General features: G+C 39.6%; 2 protein-coding genes across 2 annotated transcripts in view; one reads left to right on the top strand and one right to left on the bottom strand.

Moving 5' to 3' along the window:
• Nucleotides 1–23,567, top strand: part of CMSS1 (cms1 ribosomal small subunit homolog) — a 237,373-nt gene that overhangs the window by 62,309 nt on the left and 151,497 nt on the right. The gene's annotated exons all lie outside the window — the stretch shown is intronic.
• Nucleotides 9,991–21,163, bottom strand: LOC119143751 (filamin A-interacting protein 1-like). Its single transcript, XM_037378349.1, has 3 exons — nt 20,703–21,163; nt 17,346–17,519; nt 9,991–10,280 (listed from the first exon to the last, which is right to left on the bottom strand). The coding sequence occupies exons 1-3, from the start codon at nt 20,967–20,969 to the stop codon at nt 10,098–10,100; spliced, it is 624 nt and encodes a 207-aa protein (XP_037234246.1). The 5' UTR covers nt 20,970–21,163; the 3' UTR covers nt 9,991–10,097.

The following is a 23,567-nucleotide window of genomic DNA, read 5'->3' on the forward strand; positions in this document are numbered from 1 at the left end:
CACAGGATTGTCTGGTTTTGCTCAGGTTTTTTTCCAGATTATGAGCAGGAAGGAGGCTAGCATAGCATGTAAGGAAGTACAAGTAATGGTAAATTATAAAATAAAATTTTATAAAATATTTTATATTTTATAAAATAAAATAAAATAAAATAAAGGTAAAATTAAAGAAATGGTAACAATTATGACTGACTGGAATGGAAGGATAGTTCAAGAAAAACAGTTTTGTTACCTGTACCCTGATAATGTCTGTGGGGCATGTCTCATTCCCCAGTGACTTGAAGATACTGTGAATCAAAGTATGGAGACTAATGAATTTCCCAGTACTGTGTAAGAGACAAGACTCTGGTTTTAAAACTGAAGTGCTGTGTTCAAGTTGCACATTTTTAATGAGCTTTCATAATTTCAAGCAAAATGTGTAACTCAAAAGGTATTGGCAAGTGAGGCATTGTTCCACTGAGCAGTTGTAGTCATTTTCTTTCGCAGTGCCATAACCTGCTGCTGTCTCTGCTGAAGCTGCTAAGAGGGTCTTGGGCAGAGAATTAGAGCAGACCTGTGCAAGGTGTATCTTGTCAAGCTCATATGCATATTTGAAGACAAAACCGTGTTTCTGGATTCAGTAAGTTTCACCACTTCTCCAGCACTCTTGGCAAAGGTAGAGTCTGGGAGAGGGTAACTGATGCCAGGCCAGATTTGGCAGACATAAATCAGTTAGCTGTCTGGGTATTTTCAGTGTTATTGTCTCTTTGGCACTTTTAATTTCTGGTTTTGGGGGGAATAAAACTTTTCTATGGCAAAATACTTCTCTCCCCTTTCAGTAGCCTGATTACAATGACCCCATCACAACTGTTTGAGGGTTTTTTCTGCTTGAAAATTAAGCTTTTGGTGATGAAGTGACAGTTTGAGAGCCTTTAGTGCCGTTGTCAGTATGTCTGTACAAACTCTAGCTTTTACCAGTTTGTTCCCCGGCACAAACTTTTCAGTGGGAGAGTGAGAGGACTGGTTAAGTCTGCCTGCCTGCTCAGTCTTCGGAGTTCCTTCAGATTGCATGTTGCAGGGGCTGCTGTCGGGTTTTTATAGCAAGGAGTGCACAGTGGAGACCTGCCATGGAAGGGGAGCGGGCAGTTCTCCGTTCAGAATCGTCCTTAAACAGCACACCTTGCTGCAGCCCACTCATACTTTCGTCTTAGGGTTTTATATGCTACGCATCTCAGCTGGGCCTGAGTCTGTGACCAAAGTGGGTGCCTTAGGGTTCTTTTTCAGTGTTAGCACAGTATCTAGATACTTTTCAGTAGAGTAAATATCCTATCAGGAAGGGCTATATTGAGTTTTTAAGGAGAATGAACTATTGAAAGACTAGAAAGGTATAATTTTATTTATGACAATGCAACTTTTATAGACTGGTTCTACAGGGGTTGAGACCTTTCTGTATTTTGGACATTCAAAATGGGAAGTAAAATTGGCGACAGTATGTTTGGAGAACAACCCTCTGTTGCCAGGGGTGAGAGTAGAGCATCTAATGTTTTTTTCTTCTACTTCCTATTATTCCCATTTACTACTCTGAGCCATCCATCTGTCTGGCTGCCCTCCGCCCCGAGTTGGAAACAGAAATTTATAAATGAAAGTTCACATGTCCCTTCTGACTTCTTAGTTTATGTCTGAATTTATACATATTTTGTGGCTTTTTCCCAATCTTCTTAGCAGAAAGGTTCAAATATTGAAACATTTTTTCAATGCGTTCACACTTTGGTCTTCAGACACTCAATAATGGTGTGTGTTACCTTGTCCGAGTATGTAGTGTTTTCCTGAAAGGTTATACAGTATGCTTTTCAGGATAAAGAAACAAAAACCCAATGTACTTGCATGAAAATAAGAATTATCATGCAGGAAGATTTTGGTATTTATTTTAAACATTTTTTCCATTAATCTCTGTTCTGAACAGATTTAGTGCTACTGATTTTCTTGTTTATTCTCTGTTTAAAATTACTCTCTTAGGACAGAGACTAAGGCTGTGACATTTTTCTTAAACTGCTTCAGTCTCCCATGCATCCTTCTTTCATGTGTTCTATATAATGCTGAGAGACTTTGTACCTGGGCGTAAATGCCCTGAAGCTCACAGTATGCCATGGGAAACCTGGTTGTGAGTTCAGACTGTAGGCCTTGGGAGCTGATGTATGACCTGCATGCTCAATTCTCATGGCCATTTTTTCTCTTGCCTGTTCTTAAGACATGAAACTAATTATAGCTTATATAAGTCACTTAAATTTTTATGCCATGAGAAAAATAGAGATTTCTTCTCCTCCACATGCAAACAGGAGTGTTAACTTTTCCCATAGCAATGGTTTGTTTTGGAAAATTATGGTAGTGTCAAACTTTGTATCTCAGAGAATGATTTATAGATTTGTCTGTCTGTCTGATATTTTGTGTTTTCTTTTAAAACTCCAGTTACAAAACTCTGTGCCAGTTTCTTCCTCTCTCACAGCCCCACCCTGAAACGAATCAAAGTGCACTGTGTCTTTTTTTGGTCACAGGTCTTGGTGCAGTCATCCACTTCTATTGTTGCGTATGATTAGATTAGTTATGCTGTGCTGCGCTGCTCATTGAGTGGTGCACTCAAGTCTTATTTGGAAATGCAAATCGTTGACTAGAGTGTGTGCCCCATTACTGAGGGCAGCGCCTCACCATGAGCATATTTGGCCAGTGCTTCATCATCCGTGCTGGGCACTGGTTAGGTTCCAGGCCTAGTATATGGAGTTGGTGTTGATTTACAAGTGCCGTAAATATTCAGGGACTTGCCATCTTAGAAAGATCATCTTTCCCTTTGAGCCCTGACACTACGGTTGAAAGTGCTGGCCAAAGCTACTACCAGGGCAGTTTTCCATGATCATCTCTTTCAGCAGAATTGCTGCCCTTTTGCAAGGAGGCCGTATGGCAATGACCATCGCTTTCCCCACTCACGAGGCAAGAGAGGATAGCAGTGTAGGAGAACATCAATTGACTCTCATGGTGTCCTCCCCAGCCTCAAAATATGCAATGGTAGTATTGGTTGGTGAACATGACAGTGAGCCTAAAGCAGTGAACAGACATCTTATGTGCTCAGAACTTAAAAAAATTAAATGTGACCCTCAGTTCTGTCTTGTCGTTCCACCAGCGTCAGTGGAGTTGCATGAGAAATGGTATCACCTAGATCTTGCATCTGCTTGCTGATTACAGCAGGAGGAATAGTTTAGAATTGTACCATGCGTGTAGAGAATTTCTTATTTGGATTAACACTGAGGTGAAACCCCTGTTTCTGATTTGTATTTATTCTTAATCTTATGAATGAACATAATGTGATGTTATTTAACAGGTTTAGTTTTTTTTTAATCCCTTTGTTAGCTCAGATTCTATTAATTTATTTGCTTTAAGATAAAGTATTTTAACCTTCCATCATGCACAGAAACTGTTGTGGAAACCTTTGAATCCTTGAATTTTGACAAGGGTTTGATTTTGCAACATCTGTTGAAAGTTATGTAGTGCGATGGTACATAGTTTTTCATGTATAAGCATGAGGTAACTAATCTGTGTACATCACTTCCTTGAGTCTGTCTTCGTGCCTCAGTGGTGTTATTAGTGGGACTGTTCCATCGGGCTGTAGCATAGAATAGCAATGCTGATGTTTTGCTTGTGGTGGGTCTCTCTTATTCACCTACAGAATACTAGATACCAATGAAAAAGGTCAAATGTACAGAGATCTGGTATCCATTTCACAACTTGCAAGACATAGTCTCAGGCATATATAATATATATAACTCATTGCCAGAAAGCTAAAAGGAAATGATTGCATTTGAGTACAATGCAATCTACAACAATAGTTCAGTGTGCATGAAATTAAAAACTGCTGGTAACACATGTAGAATAAAGAAGTTGACTGTTTATTTTTACTGTAGCTTTCTGTAGAGATAAGATCCTGCTTCTTATAATATTTAAATGGCTTCATTAAGAAAAACAGCAAATACTAATTATACTCACTGTTACAGAATATTGAATTTTCCAGAGCTGGGCGCGCAACTTATTGTTATTCCAATGTGTGAATGTGTCAGAATTAAAGTACAGCAATGTGAAAGCTGACAACGTTCTAGCCCAATTCACCTTTTAGTTGAGATGGTTCCTTCTCTTCTTGACTCTCTGTCCCAGTGTTGAAGCATTGCTCACTTGACCTATTGTGTAGCACTTACTTTCATCTGAAGCTTTTAAAAAAACCCTGAGAAACCGCTTAACCTGGAGTGCTCAGTTTTGTGAAATCACACTTCTTACCTACTCAATACCTGAGCAATACTATAACATAGTTTGATTTAATTCTCATACATTTTTAGTGTGGCATTTAGTTCATGTAATAACATTGCATGAGAAGGTAGGAGTGTACTATAAAGGTACACAAGAGGAAATACATAGCCCTAATGCAGTACTAAGAGCGCATCCAGTGAGGAGACGTAGAGGGGTGAAATATTAAATGTGGAAATTATAAAAAAATATGTTTTTAAGCGAGGGCCTGCAAAATTTAGTTATTTGGATGGACAAAAAATTGTTTGGTTTGTTTGTGGAGTTTTTGTTTAGTTGGTTGTTTTAATTTTTTATTTTCTTGGAGGTGCTATGAAGAAGAACTTGTGAAACTGAAATGTAGAAAGGCTCAGGTAGAAAATGGGTCTCGTTATGACAGGCTGAGTGACAAGCAGTATGACTTTGGTACCCCAGTGTTAAAAATTGAGGTCTTCGAGAACCTTAAGGATGAAGCCACAGACAGGGGGATAAAAGACTTAAGTTCCCTTCTGGTCTCATGGATTGGGGGATGATAGGAGGTTGCTTACAAATGGTGAGCTTGGCAGTGGTGGTGGTTGGAGTGACTTGAGTTATCATCATAGAGGTGATGGCTGGCTTTGAGTTTCTGTGAGGAGAAGCACAGAGAGTGAATGGATGAGGAAAAGACTATAAGAATAAGACCTGTGGGGTCTATGGATGGAGTTTGCAACTCTGAGTACACTCTGGAAACACTTAGAGAAATGAGTCCAGCTGGAGTTGCAGAAACTCTTGTGTAGGTAAGACAGCGAGGAAGCACTGAAAGCTCATGTGTGTCCAAGGCAGCCAAAAGATCAGAGACAGTGAAGATGCATTAAGTTCCGAGGTTTGCCAGAAGTGAAGTTATGGAGCCTTTAATGAGAGCAGTTTCAGCTGAGCATGCAGCAGAAGCCAGACCAGAATGATGCCTACAGTGAAACTGAGGGGAAGGGTCCCCCGTTGAGGATGGCAAAGATGGCATCAGGAGTCAGGCAGCCAGCAGAATCACTGTCCCTTGGGGATCTTGGGTAGTCATTTGGACAAGGGTCTGGGCAACCTGATCCGATGTGAAGTTAGCCCTGTACTCAGCAGATGGTGCTGAATACCTCTGGAGATCCCTTCTAACCCGTATCACTCAGCAGGTTGTCGTGTTAACTGACTGATCTTGAGGGGGGCAGCAGCTGGAGCAACAGGCACGGTGTTTTGTGGTGTTCTGTTAGAAGAGAAAGACTCCAGCTGTGAGACATTTGCAGCTTAGTTTCCATTTTTTTTTTATGCTTGGTGAATGCTGTCTCCTCAGATGGGTATAATAATAACAACTTCTAGATCTTAACACTGAAAATGCCTTTTACATGGTGTTGTAAGAAGAAGTGTCTGATACTGTGGGATAGAGTTTGGTTGTCTGGCTTAGTTTATTTCACTTGCTTAAGAGCGTAAGGATTAAGTACCTTTTAGGAAATGTTAGGATTACTTTACATGTAAACAGTTGTGTTTTCTTCTTTGGACTAGGTTCTCTGTATCACCTTTGTGAGTGTGATTTCAGTGCTAAACGAAAAACTTACGATGGCCTTTCCTCCCTGTAGAAAAACACCTTGTCTTAGTAGATGATCCTTAAACTAAGATTTTATTAATTGTTGCAATACCAACATGCAAAGTTTTGTGCTAACATTTGAATTCCTGTGACCAACATTTATCATGTCTACATTTTAAAAAAATCTATTTACATTGCTTATATAAATAGCAAACTGCTATTTTTTCCTGTCCTGTTGAACACCATTCACTTATTTAACTGGTGTATCTTCATAGTAAAGCTTTATCCTTTCTATATAGTTGAGAGTCTGTATAGTATATAGAAAGTTTGAAGATGAGGACACATCTATACATTGAGAGATTTCTTCCTTTCCTCCAATTTAACTCTCATGTACCTGTGGCTGGTTTCTTCCGCTCATACCTTTATTTCCTTTCAGTATTCAGAAAATGGGGAATAACTGTGTTTACATCATATTTAAAACTCCTTGAGATTTGCAGAGGAAAAGGGCTTTGTAAATGCTAATAATTTTGCTATTTTTCTTTTTTTGGGGTGGTGGAGAGTAATGTGTAAATACTTGCATGCATATGGCATGTGTTTTCAAACTGGGATTGTGCATATCTGGAAAACCTAGTTGAATTTTTTAACTTTGTAAGATGTCTTCTAAAATAGCAGCTTTTATTATTTGTGTGGCAAAAATACAGAATGTGGATAAATATATTTGGACAAATAGGTACATCCTCTGGGAAGATACAGTGGAATCTGTATTTGAATCTAAAGTAAGTATTCTTCCTAGTCCTGCCTTCCATCCCCCAACCCTGTGAAATGCAAGAGCTTCTAAACAAGCTCCGTGTTTTTTATGCTATGCTTCTTCATCCGCACCTGGTAGTCTGTATCTAGCTTCTGAAGTTTTTTTACATTCCTCTGGGTTTGTGTGCTGCTATTTCTTTAGGCTCCAGCAGTACAATAAAATTTTCCCTTCTGGCCTCTAGCAGACTTAATTTAGTACGCAGTCATGCACATGTAGTTTGTCTTTCATGTTTGTGTCTGACTGCATACACACAGGACACAATTCATGCTGAAGTGCAGGAAAGACGTATCCAGTCACCGCCCATGGGCCGCCTTTTCTCCACAGAACTGTTTCTTATCTGATAGGGGTTTGTCAGTGGCTCCATGCTTTAAAAGTACATATGACTAAAGATGAATAAATACCATGACAGTATCATGACTTTATCAAACTTGGACTGGTAAGTGAGTGTTGCAAAGTACTGAGACTCTTTTCAGTTCGGACAACTAATCTGTCTCTTACCTACATCAGGACTGTGGGGGATTAGTTTTGACTGGCAACAAGAAAAATACTTTAAAATGCCTAAAGGGTTAAAATTAAATGCTAATTCAGTTCTCACATCTAAAAGCTGTCACTAGTCCTGTCATAAGCTTAAACTCCTAGATCTGACAGTGTAACTGCTGAGGCCATACTTAGTCTTGTTGCCTCACTATGAAGTCAAAAGGATTCTTGATTGATTAAAGTGAGGAGTTTTCACTGAGTCAGTGAAGACTGCTAAGAATTTGAATGCTCCAAACATGTTTTTTAACTCTTCTAATGAGAAGTATCATGTATGGAGGGAGTAAGGCAGCAGAAGGGCCCTAGAGATGCGGAGAGATGCCTATTTTTTGTAGTACATGATCATCTCATTAATTAGTTCATCACTGTAATTTTCATGTAAGTATTCTTCAGCTCTGTTCTTCCTGAGTACATATGTAAGAAAGAGGAAATGCTTTTCTCTGCCTTACTTGAAATTATATTTAGTCATATGTTGTATCTGACTGATAGTTCCTTTATTCTTGCTATCAAGAGTAGTTTTCAGTGCTTCACTGTCCCATAACATCTAAGGTTTTTCATTGTGATCACATAATCATGCATTATTCATGTACCTTGGCTTGTGTGTAGTCTGTACTCTTCAAAGATATCTTTAGCATATACTGTAGCCTTGCTTTTTAATAAAAGCAAGATACTTTTTGACTAATTGCATGGAATTTCGGGATTTTGCTTTGGAAGTGAAATACTGTTAGGAATGCTATATAACCTTCCACAGTCAGAAGAGAATGCTGCTTCTGGCTGAAAAAAACGAGAAAGTTCACTGATGAATAGTTACTGTTTCTCTGAGTATTTTTTTTAATTGCATTGGAGGGGGAGGAAGCAAAAATTCATTTGCCATTGCTTTATGTATGCAAATTTCAGAGTTCTGTTTGTTCTTAATCCAAATGCAAAACTCGCATCCTGGGAGGATTTAAATTGGACTAAAGTTTTTAAAATGGAAGAAAAGGTCACTTTGCTGCATATGGGCCTGTGTTCTCAATGTCTAGTCTGGCAGGCAAATGTGGAAGGAGCTGTGCCTTAACTTGCTGAGAGGTTTGGGTTTTTTGTTGTGTGGGGTTTTGGGTTGGTTTGTGTTGTGGGTTTTTTTGGTTTTCTTTTGGTTTTGGTTTTTTTCTTTTTTCTTTTTTTTTTTTTTTTTTTTTTGTTATGGCAGGCAATTGCATGGAGATCTTGATGGCGACATTACTTGGCAAACATTTTGGCATCAGCTCAACATGTGACATCACCCCCCCTTAAGGTTTTCCACATAAAATACATCCTCCAAAGAAAATACAAAAATTGAGACTTAATCTGAAATCTATTATTACATCCTCTAAGGTCTCATTAGGCACCTCAGCATTCCCCTCCCCACCTTTTTCCAGGCAGATGGACTAAATGTTGCAGATAATAGGAGTGAGTGCTTTACAGTCTTCTTGGGGGGAATATGGAGGTGGGGCAGGGAAGAGAGTTTTAATCCCATGTCTACCCTGCTTTCATAAGAAAAAAAAAAAAAAGGTGCTTAGTCTTTCCTTCTGTGCAGCTTTTCACACTGTGTGAGCACATGTGTCTGATGTAGCACTTTTCCACATTGAGCAACTTGTAGTTGTTTAGCTCTGTCTCTGAGAGATGAGTGTCTCTTTAGTTTTTGAGAAAAAGACAGCAGAGATGAAAACTTCCCTTCATCTTAGGTTTTGGTTCCTGATATGATGGTGTTTCACAAAAACAGTTCTTAGAGGAGAAAAAAGTCAGTTCTGTGCCTTGTGGGGGGCACATCATGTGTGCTTTTCTGTGTGTGCCTGTGCTGGCCTGCATCTGTGTACGTTTTTCTGAGAAGAGGTTTCTTTTTTTCCCCACCCTCTTTAATTGCAAACCATAAATATAGCTGTGTACTTGGTGGGAAGCATATGTGCTATCTCTGATAGACCTGCAGGAGAGAGGTGAGAGGTGTAGTGCAAAGGGTGAACACTGCCAAAAATGTGGAACATGATGTTACACAGGCAAAGCAGAGGAATAATTATCTATGCATAATGTGAGTTTAGAATAGGCTTGATGTTCTCACACCCAAACATTTCCATCTGTTCCTAAGCAAAAGGAAACAGAGACAATATTCTCCTATCTTCTGGAGTAGCTATTGAGGGAATAGGAAATGTTCTTTGATATTTTCTTTTTTTTTTTTTCCCTTCCCTTAGGCTGCGTTCGGTTTTACTGCAGTTTCAGAGAAGCCACAGTTTAAACTGACTTTTTAAAAGACAGTAAATGACATCAAATTCTTCTTAATCCTTCATCTGAAAATTAGTATTGAAACCCTCACACTGTGCTTAAACAAGCTGTGGTGCTTTCAGGTTACACTTAAAAATAATGTTGGAATTATGTTTTTTATGCCAATCCTGATACACGAGCTTTATGGTGTTCTTATTTTCAAAGCTTTCTGTAAATTATCATCTGCCTTTGCTGCTTCTCTCTGTATTTCTGTGGTCTGTCCAAACACCACCTACTTTTCGTTGTGTCTTTTTCTTTGGCCATCAAAGGCTGCATGCCTGATTTCACATTGTTGCTTACATACTATAGTGTACACTGAGCACCTTAAACATGCTGAAAGGTTCACCTGTTTCATGTTGGTTGTAACTTTACATATTTCCTTGTATTCTGTCGTGTAACATACCTGTCATCCTGCAACAGTGATGAAGCATCTGTCAAGCATTTGTCCTACCTCACCTGCTGATGGAGTAGACACTAGTGTTATTGAGGAGTAATTACTCATGTTTTCTCAGCTGAACTCTCAAAAAACAGCTCTACAAAAATTTCTGATTTTTAGTGAATTCAGAATAGAAAGCGGACAGATCCTTAGACACAATGTTAAATTGTAAGCATTTCTTAGTACTATGGCAAGAGGTAACCTTACCTTTCACGTTCTTGTTCCAGTAAGTGTGTAAACTCATCACTTTTTTCCATGTATTTGCTGTGCTTCCTCTTCTCTTCCTCTAGTTCATGCAGTGTCTGTCTGTGTGATTTTTCTACCATTAGAAGTTGCTCCAGCATTCGTCTGTGAGTTTCTTTCTGTTTCTCTACAACTTTATCAAGCTACAAAAAGAAAGGCAAAATCTCCTGAAGTCTTTTGAAACTCTTATTTGCTCAGGCTTTCATTAATGAGAGATTTGGAGAGGCTTAATAATGTAAAATGCATTTAATAGCCTAATGGCCAGGTCTTTTATCTCTTTGGAAAAGATTATTTAGTTCTGTCAGTCTAATTACGACAAATTAGAAAAATGCAAGCTAAGGTACTGTTTTGCAAGACCCTTGGTCACCTTCTGTTCCCCCTCCTGCTATGACTGATCCTCAACAGCTACTAATTAACAGTTATGTTCACAGGCCTGTGCTTTTCTTGATCATTGATTGTTGTGGTAGAGAACCAGATGTCTTGGCAGAAGAAGCCTCTTCTTCACACCGTAGATGACAGACTTGTGGTTGAATGGAAGTAGCTGCCTTGTTAGTAGCAGCCTAGGAAATGACAACATTGAGTTATCTTTGTAAGGTAGACAGGTAGATCAAAAAGCAGTTTCCGTCTGGTTTCACAGTAAATGCATGTTAGAACCAAGAGTGGAAACCAATCCTGTCTTGTGCTTACACTGAGCATGGCTCTGGGTTTCTGGAATAAGTGTGTGCTAAATTTTGAAATAGTTGGAAGTATTTTTATTTAAAGGTGGCATTTCCTGTTTTGTCTGAAATTTCACACATTGTAAAGGGGTTTGCCTTTCAGATCGCACCTTTATAGCACACTTTGAGCACCAAATTCCCTTCCCTTCCCTGAGGATTTCTGCTGAGCTTCTAAATATTACTATATAGTCATATTTTAATTTAAATAATCTATTTTAGATTGTGGTAATAACTTCCAGTTTTTCTAACCCACAGAGGTACTGGCAAAACTGTTCACTGGAGTTACGCTGTTAAATTAAATGATTTCCATAAACTGAGAGAAAACTATAATTCTGAGGATTCTCAATTTTGAATTCAATATGTGACACAATTATGCAACTGCGTGTATGAAACCAGAAGGGGTTTTCGTGCTTAGGTATTACAGATCTAGCTGGAGGTTCAGGAAGGGATCACAGGAGGCCATCTAAAGACCTGGGAAGAGTCTGTATTTGTGAGAATCTTTGTTCCTTACTTATTCCCCTTCCTATGTGGAGACAGCCTCCCTCACCAGGTCAAGACAGGAATCCTCATGTCCTTTTTGGAAAAGAGAAATTTTGAGCTCAAAGCCCAGTGCTTCCTTTTAACCACAGTCTATTCTAGTAGGTCAAGCTGCTTTGCAGTGCTTCATTCTACTAATAGGAAAGAATTCACAAATGGGCAGTGTGGGAAGCAAGGCTGCTTCTGGTTCTCTGATGTTTCCCCCACAAGGAATTCTGTGTGCCACCAGAAACACTAGGGCTTCAGATTCTTAGGGCCACTGCTTATTTTGGACAATTTATTTCCAAGGAGTTTGATTGATTATCTTTTCCTCATGTTTATTCACATTTTGGCCAGTAGAAGCAATGACAGAAAAAGCTGGAATGCCTAAATGTGAGTTTCTTTAATGTGAGAGAGTATCATCAATTTCTACATGGGCTTCCGAGTCTCCCCCTGCTTACCTCAGCTTCTTTTTAAGCTTTATATATTCTGTTATGTTTCCTCTAAATAATTCTTAACATTTTGGTGACACTGCTACTATAAGTAAGGAAAAAGGAACTATTGACAAGACTTTGAAGATGATTTAAGTCCAAAATCTTCCAACAGAAACGTGGACGCTCTTGAAAGTGGCCTGTTCTTCCTGCTTGTGATGTTAGTGAGCATCTTTTCTGTTGCGGCACAGCTGAGCTCATTTCATGATCAAAAAATGTAAAGAAACCTATGACTGTCCTTTTTGGCGTTGTTTTTTTTGTTGGGTTTTTTGTTTTTTTTTTTTTTTAGTGCTCTCACAGCACATTGTTAAGGTCAGTGCTTTCTGGAGTCACAACCCTGAAGTAGGACCTCTCTTGGGAAAACATTTCTTACCTAAACCCTTGCATATGCAAGCTTTCTCAGTAAGCAAATGCCGCCTTATACAGTAATCTCTTGGCTGTGTTTTCTGTATCTTTTACAGAGGTTGAAAACTGAATTGCCTTAAAAGGTAAGGTTGAAGAAAACTGGCCATTTTTAATTTCTCCAGTGTCTCCTTTCTTCCACTATAAGTGGAAATTTCAAAATTTGAAATCTTTTGTGCAGCTGCTAGCTGACCCCAGAGAGAGAGAAGTTTCAGTGTGTTGTATCAGCCTTCCTCCCCCACCAAGATTTTGGAGGCTTTTTTGGAACAGCTATTGCACAGATGCATGAAGCACCATCATCCGAGTTTCTGATCCTTGCCTTTTTAAAGGTCATGCTGTAAGGTGAATATATGCTGTTCTCAGAGAGCAACCTGCCTCCTGTTTTTTGATAAAGTTCTAATGCAGTGCTGCCTATACATATGGCCCTGTCTTGCTTGAACTGGTATGAACTTGGCATCAGCTTTGCGTGATAGTTCGCGCTGGTCTGAGCCCTCAGTGCAAGGTTGGGTGGGGAAGAAGGCAGAGGTGTGGAACTTCTGATTCTTTTGGCAGGCAGTCTGCATGGATGGGGTTGAGAAAGTAAAGTGATGCCTATGTATGGATTGGGACCACCACTGCAAAAGTATATGTAAGAATCTGAGGGGATGTGTAAATTGCTGTCATAAGAAAACACTGAGATTTCTAGCTATAAGCTGATCATAAATCAAATTACTCCTGTTTCCAAACATATACATGCCTGATGGAGGTGAGGGTTAGTCATCAACACAAACATTAACCACGTAGCAAATAGTCTTGCTTCTGCGCTGTTGGGTGTGAAGGATGTGGGGGCCTACTAGCAGTGTTCTATGGGTTCAGTATATTTTGTTTGCTCTAGAGTATTTGTTGAATGCCTACAAGAGGTGAATTCAAGCAGTTATCCAAGTAGCATGTGTGCAAGAACGGGAGTAACTCCAGGTTTTTGTTTTGCAGTTCTCAATGAGCAATGCCAGTGCCTTTCACTTCACAGTTGTGCTTTTGTCCGTGCTGAGTTTAGCAGTTTGGATTACAGACTGGCGTTTGGGATGGGTGAGGTGTGCATTCAAGGGAGAGAGGCAGGGTGGGGAATTTTAAAGTGGGTAAAAGAACAGTAGGGTCCTGGGGAGACCTGCTTGCATGAAAGGGCAAGAGAGACAAGTAAATAAGCTGCTGTGTTAAAGCTATTTTCATGTTGCAGTTTTCTCCTGTTGCTCAGATTGGAAGATGCATTTAGGTGTTCTTTTCAAGAATGCTGCATTATTGGTTCTACTATGAGCGTTTGCAGCTGGTGTATGGCTGGGGAGCAAGAGCTTGGGATTCCACTCAGGAAAGAAGGGAAGAGGTGCTGGGCCTGTCGCCTGGTACGGGTGGGTGGTGGAAAAGAGAACTGGAGAGGCAGCAGATCCTACATCACAAGTAATGCAGACACTTGGGATCTGCATGTATGCTGCTGACAGCTACGGGCATTTGGCCTTGTGACATCTGTGTCTGTTACTGTGCGGCATGCCTTTCCTTCCCTGCAGGGCCAAGCAGGGCAGAGTCTGGTACTGGGTTGTGGCACTTGTGTAGTTTGTTTGGAAGCTTTCTTGTGTCCCTTTGCAAGATAAGGGCACTTCCCTGGGGAGCAGATTTGGCTCTTGCATTTTTCCCTGTGAGATCTTGTGGCTGACTCCCACGTATCCAGCAGAGAAAAGAGAAGTGTGAACCCCTGCCAGTGGGAGATCCTTGCACAGGAGTGGTCTCCAGCAGCCCCTGGTTCCTCAAATTACTCTGTCCAAATGCTAAGTCCATGCCTGCAGAAATACCCATTTATATGTATGCATACGGGTTTACTCAGCATCTATAGTTCATAGCTAAAAACCACAGAAGACTAATAAGCAGCAGTGTAAATGTCTTCTGTTGAAAATTAAAGTGATAAAATCTTAATTAAGTGGTTTGTTGTTTTGTTCTTGCTAACCATATGGGCTTTTTGCTAGAATTAATACTTGAACGCACTATACAATACAATGGAAAGTAAGAGGCATGGTCTGAAGTTAACTGTGAATAGTTAAGCAAGCTAAAATTTCACGGAAATTTAACTGTTTAAATACATTTTGCCACCAACTCATGTCTGAAGTCAAACTAGGATGGTGTGTCTCATATCCATTACATTGGAACTGAACTTGGCATCTTCCTCTTTTTAGATTGTTTTGTGTTTGGTGCTGTGCCAGAATAAAATCCAGGTTGGTTACATTTCTTTGTCCAAAGTTCAGTGCAATATCATTCCTGTTAATCGTATCTTCATGAACACTGTATAATCCCAAGTTTAGGATTACTGTAGATTATGGGAGCAATTCCTCCCTTGTTTTTTTCAACCCTTGCTGAGCCAAATTTCTGTGGGGATATGTTTGTCTGCTTTTCTGGAATGCCACGGTGTCAGTGTTACTGTTTCAGTCTCTTCATATGACACTTAACTTATTGGTGCTCTACAGCTGTCATCGTTGGAAAGTTGTGATGAACAATTGTAAGATGTTGTGAGGATGCAATCAGATGTACTTCGTTAAAAGGCTGATGAGGATGCATCTTTCCCTGAGTTGATTGGCACTGGAATTTAAAAAATCAATTCACTTTTGATTTATCCTTGATGGATACAGAATATAGACTTCCCTCTAGTTTTCCTGCTTTTAGAGGAGTTCTCAAAGTGGTAGGCAGTATTTTTCATCACATTTCAAACAGTAAGCACCAGATTTTTTTATCTTTGACTGTGTTACTGGAAGCTGGGGAGAGTTAGAAACCAGTTGGCTTTCTAATTCCATGAAGGTTTGAAAAATGAGAAAAAGTCACCATAAATTCTGCAGTATCCTCCTCTTTATCTCTCTTTTCCTACATCACCGACTCTGATGTTTTCTTGATTCTTTTAAAAAAAGTTTGTTTATTTTTGTATCTGGGAAAATGGTTCTTATGCTATTATTCTGTATTTATTTGAATGTTGAATACCGTTTGTTTTCTATTCAAGAGAAGTGGCAATTGATCTGGAGCCAGATTTTTTCATAAATAAGTGACTCAATCTAAATTTATAAACCATGCAAAGATGGAAAACTTTTTCAGGCCTTTCTGTCAGACAGAAGCAAAACCAAAATAAAAGTCTTATTTTCTTTTCCTTTATGCCCCTTACATTTACAACAACTTACTGTATCCTGAAGTGTAAGCAATAGGAGTAAGCTTATCTGGCATTTGTTAGGTTGCAGCAAGAAATAGCTGTAGTGCAAATTTGGCTGAAAAAAACCCTCTGCTTTCAAAAAAACCCCAAATCTTCATGGCCAAGGAAGACACAGTTTTGGTGTCACACTCCTCATATGTTTTGCAAAGGAAGGTGTATTACTACTATTTTGTATTTTGCTACATTTCTTTACCGCTGAATCCTGTTCCTAGTGTGTAAAGCTGTCCAGTCACCAGATCTTCCCACTACATTCTTAACCAGATTTGCCAAGAAACTTCATAAAGTTTAGGCTAGATGAGTGAGTTGTGAGAGAACATTAAAGGATGGGTAACCTTAGAGATGCCTTCTGAAATTCACTGTATTTTCAATTGAGTTTTGGGAAGATCTTCTGTGTTCAAGGCTACAAGGCTAAATTGTCAAGGGTGAGACACACATGCTCTAGAGGAACTGGATCAGCAGAGATTTTGTAGGCAGATAACAGAAGTACATTGTCTTGGTGGCAAAGGGGGAATTTAAATGGTCCATTTCCCATACTCTGTGCCTGATTCCACCCCTTCCTTGGTTTTTGTAAATGTGGAAAAAATCTAAACAAAAACTAAATGGATCTCTGACTTAAGTTGGGGGGACTTTGAAACTGAAATTGTGGAATGCCTGATGATTACGGCATCTTTGGTTTACCAAGACATACGAAGTGCCAGGGGTCCTTCTAGCCTTTCAGTTGCTCTCAGGATGTTTACCTTTGCCTTTTGGAACTGCAAAATTCAGTGGTGTTAGAAATCCTTTCTTTGCCATTAAGAAGGAAAAAGCGTGTATAAACTTATATAAAGTAATAGACTGAACTTATGTTTTCAAACTTTTTTGGACTTTTCTTCAAATAATTTCCATTTGTGCTCCAAGTTTCTGTGACATAATGCCACAGTGTTCTAAAACAAATTAACCTCCAGAGTTGAACTTTATCTGTTTCACATTATAGCCAGAGATTTTAACCTTTGAGCCTTTGAAATGAGTGTTGACCTTTTTGCCTGACACAATTTTCTCTGACATGAACTCTGTATCCTTAAGTACATTTATGTTCAGAAAGCTTGGAAAATGCTTTATAGAATAATTTTATTAATAATTTCTGCTTCTGTTTTTATGATGATTATCTCTACTGAGCAGCGTATTAAAAAATATTTGTCTGAATTCAAGAGGAGGCACTTGGGGAAGAAGCCCTGATATGAAGGGATTTTATTATCCAGTGATTTGCATGGCAGGGCAGACATAAAATTCAGGTAGGATTGTTGAGAAAGAAAGGCTGCTGATGCAATGACATTAAACTAAAGGTTACTTAGGTATAATGTGAGAATATTAGATTTCTACCTGGATGAAGTTTGTAGTGACAGCTCATTACAGGAACTACTTGGAGCAAGCATGTATACCTGTGACTCCCCCAGAATTAGTGGGAGATGGGCTATGTAAAGGTAGACAGCTGCGCCATTGCTGCTGCATGGGCCCTTGCCAGCCGTTGGTAAGATTGTCTCAATGAGACAAATGGGGAGGCATCTCATTGTATGGGTTGTGAATTTGGATAACAAAGGAAAATAAAAAAAGACAACAGTGTCAAAAATAGCAGGCTGATTATCAGAGTTTGAGTTTGACAAAATCATGTCTGTCGATGTTTAAAGCCCTCAGTGCGCAGTATAAATGAGCATCGTTAAATACCTGTTTTTATTAGGGACTCCACTGGACCCTGGACTTTGTTCTGCTGTCACTTTACTCGTGTTAGATTATAGATTTACAGCTCATTTGCTTTCTTCCTCTGAAGTCAGAGAGATAGTTTCTATTGAATTTGATGGGAATTACGGTTAAATATCAATTACATGTTCATACCTCTCCCATAGGTTTTTCGTAGATATCTTCTTGCCATTGCTCAGCCTTTGTTTGAATAGCATCTCGCTGGAGGGCCTCTAACACCTTCTTGGGAGTAACAAAGCCGTATTGTGCTTCAAGCAAAGCCAAGTCAATTTTTTCAGCCTTAAGTACTCCTATAACTTCATCTTGAGCCTGCAGAAACACAAAGTAAGGCTTTATTTTGTTAAACCGTGTATATGTATTTACAGGTTAGCTTTCTACTTTTGATTTTAAGAAAACCAAAAACTTTTTAAAGACTGCTATTATGTATGCAAAGCACTCCAAAATAGTCCGCAACATGAAGGCAGTATTGATCTTTGTGTTCTATTAGTTCTGCATAATCTCCAACATCCTCAGAACCCTCATCAATGCCCAAGTATTTTGTTAACAATTAGATGGTATTGTTGTTTCTGGACCAGTGTGGTGCATTCACAATACAAAATTTCAGGGCACAGTGTGACTTGTGATGGAAGCTGGTTTTAAATTGTTAGTGGAAGGTGTTAGGATGGTTCTTTAATCCTTGGAAGTGTTGTACGTTCTGTATATTCTCGATGCAAAGGTACCTTCTGTAGTTCAAACCAACCTGGGGTCACCTGCTTCTGTTGTTACACTGAGCTTGTTTGAGCAGTGAATGTAGCGAGGTGTGCAGTGACCCTTCACAGCATACATTCCGAAGCAATGCAATAATGGCAGTTCTTTAAAACAAGATTTAATGCCTTCAAAGCTGGCAGTGGTGTCCTGTGTGCACATATATGCGTGTGTGCATGCATGTGTGAGGCCATGCTTTATCTATGTATAGACATGTAGATGTGCACACGTTTGTGTATGTGCCTTCAAATAATAAGCAGTCTTGGCAGTATGAAGTTTTTTGGAAATAACTGCTGTAAGACTATTCTCAGTTTGTTAGTGCATGCTAAAAAAAGGCATTTTAAAAGGTAATGATTAAGAGAAGGTGGTGTTTTCTGGTTTCCAAAAATCATGTAGTTTCAAGAAGTATAGTCTAAAAATGTATATTGTACTTTTCCTTTATTAATGTCACTACATTTGTTGCCTTAATCTTATGGAATATCTGATGACATCCTGTTATCAAAGAGTAGATAAAATATGTTCTCAGGTGTGTTTTCACCACGTTCTTCTATGTATGTATTTCAGAAATTCTTGCACAAGTTTGCAGGTGCATATACCTTCTTCCTATCATACAGCTTTGCTCTTTAAGTCCATGCTTCATGCTGGAGAAAGATACTGTATGTATCTGCAGTATTTGAAGTGATTTATAGATTCTCCTTGCTCTTTTAAAAAACAAAACAAAAACCCCACCAACCAAACATCCACCACACCAAACAAGAATGCTTCCTTGCTATAAAGTTACTAGCTCTTAGGCATTAAGTTGGAAGGGGCAGAATAGTTGCTGCAGATATTGTGCCAACTCTCCTGAAGTTCCGCTTCTAATGATAATGCTTTTTCATGAGAGTATCTGATTACGTGACTCTTTCCACTGCGAGGTAAACTCGTTTAGGTCATCACCTCCCCCTAGGACTGTGTCCATCTCTTCCTCCCCCAAGCCCCTGCATCCTCTGGTGGTGGAGGTTGTCCCCTGCCTCCATTACAGTGACATAACTGTTTCAAACTCCATTACAGTGACATGAACTGTTTCAGACATCTAATATCTGCAGTGATCTCGGTTAAAAAGAAACAAAGTACACGCTAAACCTAGAAGGGATGAAATCAGAAAGAGTGTATCTGGAGAGGGTCTTACTTTCAGTCTGACTGCTCTTAGCTGGACCCCTGTTTGTCACCATGCTTGGAAAAAATATAAAATAATCTATTTCTAATCCTTATCACTGTGGAAAAACCCTAGAGGAGTGGTCTTTGTGCATCTTAAACTTTCTGGAATAGGAGAGTAATGACATCTAACTTAGAAACTGAATTATGGTTGGATTGACAGCTGATCTTCAGAGATTTGACTTGGATTACAGGAGGTGGAAAATTAGGAATATGAAATGACTTCCCGCTTTTTTCATTCATAATGCTTCCTTTGGAATGTGGGACATGATTTAAAGTGTTCACGTCAGGCTCGTTGTTTTCCAGTTTCTCATTTATTCCATTCCAGTTTTAAGTCTTAAGAATTGAAATGTGTGGTTTATTTGTTTTTATATTTATATAAAATTTATATTACACAAGTGTAATGAAGTGTGTGTGTAATGTGTATGTATATAAAAATATATATACACAAACACTGTTTTTTGGGAGGAAGAGAGAAGTGTTTTGGAGGAATATGTGACACCTGAATTTTAATCTAAATTAAGAAAAGGCAAAGGAGCTGGGGAGAAATGTTTTGCAAACATGGAAATCATTCTGTTTGTATAATAAAATGTTCTGTAGCAGTTTGCCTTGGATTTACCCTCAGAGATTGGTACATCTGTCAAACATTGCATGTATGTTCTGTTAAGCATGTATGTATTGCTATGTAAGTATATATGCATATGTCAAGAATGGAACTACCCAGGTTCTGTCTAGGTAATGAGCACCGAAACCATGTGATACGCACGTTTATTCCACTTTGGCCAGTTTGCTCTTCCCTCTGCCTGTGAGCAGTTTTAAGTGGCCATCACTACTTCATAGCAATCAGTCTGCCACAGAAATATTCTCCCTGCTCACTGGAAGTCTGGTTCCCACTTCCTGAACTTACATTTGACCGGGTTAGGCATCAGTTACGACTTGGCAGCTGGCTCCTGTTCCAGATAGAAAAATGTTAGCTTTTCAAAATCCAATATCTAGTGGGCTAAGCGGCACGCAACACTTATGCTTCCTATTATGGGAAATAAAATTGCTCTTTTGGTTTTTCTAGCAAAAGGTATGAGAATACTGTTTGAGTTACTTGTGATCTGGCACATACTAATTCGTGGGGAGTAATGCTCCTGACTTCATAGGACAGGGAGGTAAGAAATAATTAACAGGTACGTTTTATGGTGACAAAACCTATGTATTCAGAGTACTTAGAATGGGGTAGCCCAACAGGAAAGTTTTGTAAGCTCTCTGCTTTGAGAGTTACGTGATCCTTCACAGTGGACCGTGGGTGGTTTTAGTGTGATAGAGGTGCATTGTGAATAAATTGTAGTTGCATTTAGGGGTGGTGTAAAGGTCACCTTTTCTGACTGATAGCTATAATAGTTATAATCTGTGTTTTTATGTACTTTGCAGTTTATGTTTGTCCTTCTGTATCAAATTATGTAGGGTGTTTCCTTAACATGAAAGCAGCATGTGTTTGCAGTAAATTGGGGGGTGGCGGGGAGGAGTGTGTTTTAATCTGGAATATAAAATAAGACAGTAAGTCACCTGTAGTTCGCCTTCGAGGACACTAAGAAGAAATAGCAAGTCATCACGAGAGAGATCCTCTCTTTTCTTGGAAGAACTTCTTTGTTTTTTCTCTGCCTTAGGGCTTCTTAGGATGGTACTGGCTTGAACTACATCATCCTCCTTCTGCCTTCTTTGCCCATTTCCTCTCCCATTGCAACCAGCCTCTTCTTTATGGTGGTCTTTTGGCCTTTGCTGGCTCAGTTTTGGTCTGGTTGGGCTTTCTGTGCTGTTACTTCTGGAACGCATGGTTTGTATTTCTGAAGCTGAAGGAAGGTGGGGAGAAAAGTAATTGTTTTAACTAATAGACACTATAAAACTATTACCATAATTTATGGTGGATATTATTCCCTCCAGACTGGTAGTTTTCCCTCCCACATAAGGCTGTTCGTCATCTGACGAAAGCTGACAACCTCATGTAAGCCAACAGGACGGGGCTGCGGTCCTTCCTGGGTGTCTGTAGCGAGGTGAGCCTTAGCTGCTCTCATGCAGTATTAACTGTTCCCTCCTCAGTATTCCCAAAGGCAGCACCTTCAGCAGCAGTGCTGTGCACATCGCCACAGACTGCTTTCCCCATTTGAGAGACAGCACCAACCTCAGGTAGATATTCATTGTGATGAAGCAAATTTAGGTTTAGAATGATTTCACTAGGAGGAACTCTCTGTTCTTTCTGTCCGAGCCCTTACTGTATAGCCGTGTTTTGTTTTTCTTTCTCTTTCCAAGGGAGAGCACAAAAGTGGTCCTCCGGTACTACAGGTTAAGCAGTTGCTGTTCCCCATGTTTGGTGAAATTAAGGGGTTAGTTAGCAGATCCAGACTGCAAGGGGTGTGCCTTGTAAACACCCCTTTTCCAGCTTCCCCCCCCCCAAAAAAAAACCAACCAACAAACCAAAACAAACCAACCAAGAAAACAAAACCCCAAAAAACCCAAACCCAAAAAACCCCAAACCCCCAACCAAACTACCTTAGGCCCATGTGAAGTGCCACGCTTAAGTAAATGTACTCTAATGCTTTTGCAGATAAATGGCTAAGACTGTCTAAATATTGATTGACCTCAGGAACTCTGTTTTGCTTATTGCCACTCAGATTAAGGTATAAAAGGACTATAGTCCACCTCTACAGGAAAACTGTGGTCATGGATACCGTCTAGCAGACAAAAGGCTGATCACGTTATTCAAAGGTGAAATTAAACATGCTCCAAATACAAATAAGCCATAATTCTTGCTAAACTGCAAAGCTAATTGCTGAAAGGTCCAGAAAATTGTTATGGCCTACCGTAGGCTGGAGACGATTGCGCTACTGCCTTTTGATCTCACAGATCTGTGGCTGATACAGTTCTTCAAGAGCTCCCCCTTCCGCGGGGTTCTGACTCTAAACCCTAATCTTTGTGACTGTACTCCTTAACTGTGGTAGTTTTCCACTGAACACTACAAAGACTCCCTTTTCTTGTTTTCCTCCAAGAATGGAGATTTGGAAGCTTTTGGTTTGTAATGGGTGATGGCTAAGAGTGGGGAGAATTTATCAAAAACATTACAGGAAAAGCAAGTGACATTTTCTATAATGCTTAAATCTCTTCTAGTCTCACTTAAAGCACTCATAATAGCTTGTGTTTCAGAAGAAGAACTTGTTTCTCCAGGTCTCCAAAAACCAAGGTGTGTCAGATTTGCGTGGCAGTGTGCACAGGAACCTGTTTTGTGAAGTTGTGCCTCGATAGTGTTGGGTTAGGGTGGGAGCTTGTCATGCTGCATGTAGGAGTTGTTCACAGCAGGCCAGCAGTGATATTAGCTGATGATGATTATTTTAAATTGGTGCTCATACTGTCCTTTTAGTTGAACAGGGTTTCTTTTTGTTCTCTGTGGTCTGCATATTAGGTTTACTCACCTTTTGTATCTTGCTTACAAGTACTACTATTTTGGAAGAAGACTGTTGGTTTCCTCTGAACATAAAATGCTGAATGCCTGCTTGGCTTTTGTGTACAGCTAATGACTAGTGTTTATAAGATCAAATGCAGGAGCTGTGAGTTAAATCAGGTAACCTGAATGCACTCTAATCTTGTCCATATGCTTTGAACCTCTAATCACAGGATGCTATGAAATGCATAAATAGTCCAAGAAGTCCTTACATTTTTCCCCTCATGCATGCCAGGTGCAGCAGCAGTCTTGACTGGACATCAGACCACTGTCAGTCTTGTTGTCAACAAGTGGCAATGTACTATTCTTGGTGGAAGGGAAGAGGAACTAGTGCATAAGGTGTCTGTATCTTTTCAAGCTTTTTGAGTTGGCCGCACGTGGAAACAGGGTTATGAACTTGAAAGGGCAGTAGTCTCAGTGGTCCTGCCAAGAGGGACACCCTCCCTCATGTTTTCTCTTACACTGTACTAATGCTGTTGGCTTCAAGGCTGCCTGCCAGGCATAGTTCTCACAGCTGCAGGCGGCTAGCTGTTACTCCCTTTTAAGGTTGTTGTGCCTACTTCTTAATCAGGTAGATCAGTCCTTACTTTGTTTTGGCAAAAGGCACTTGGTCCCTGAGAAGGCCAGCTGACCTGCCAGATGTGTTACCCTCCCATGGAGGTGGCACCTTTGCAGCATCCCAGAGTGGATTTTTCTTTTTTTCTTGTTGAGCAGAGTTGTTACATAGACTATACATGCATTCTGTTCTGGCATTACTGAACACCAGTGCCTGCTATTGAATCTGCTAATGCAGATATTTATCAGATTTAGCAACTAACATGAATGTTTAGATGTTGAAGTTGCATCCTAAATGTATGCTTTAAGCACTTTTTTTGCTGGCACTTGAATGTAGGTGACAAGAGAGGCACAAACTACTTTGCTATTAGTATTATTAAAGT

The sequence above is a fragment of the Falco rusticolus genome, chromosome 2, assembly GCF_015220075.1.
Source record: "Falco rusticolus isolate bFalRus1 chromosome 2, bFalRus1.pri, whole genome shotgun sequence".
Classification (NCBI taxonomy): Eukaryota; Metazoa; Chordata; class Aves; order Falconiformes; family Falconidae; genus Falco; species Falco rusticolus.

What these genes read in the sequence shown, in the direction of transcription:
- LOC119143751 (XM_037378349.1), bottom strand. Translation starts at nt 20,969, where the DNA reads ATGCGTTCCAGAAGTAACAGCACAGAAAGCCCAACCAGACCAAAACTG. An exon ending in TCCTCGAAGGCGAACTACAG is followed by an intron (nt 17,520 to 20,702) that starts GTGACTTACTGT and finishes GTGTTTCTGCAG; the next exon opens with GCTCAAGATGAAGTTATAGG. An exon ending in ACGAAAAACCTATGGGAGAG is followed by an intron (nt 10,281 to 17,345) that starts GTATGAACATGT and finishes TTCTTTTTGTAG; the next exon opens with CTTGATAAAGTTGTAGAGAA.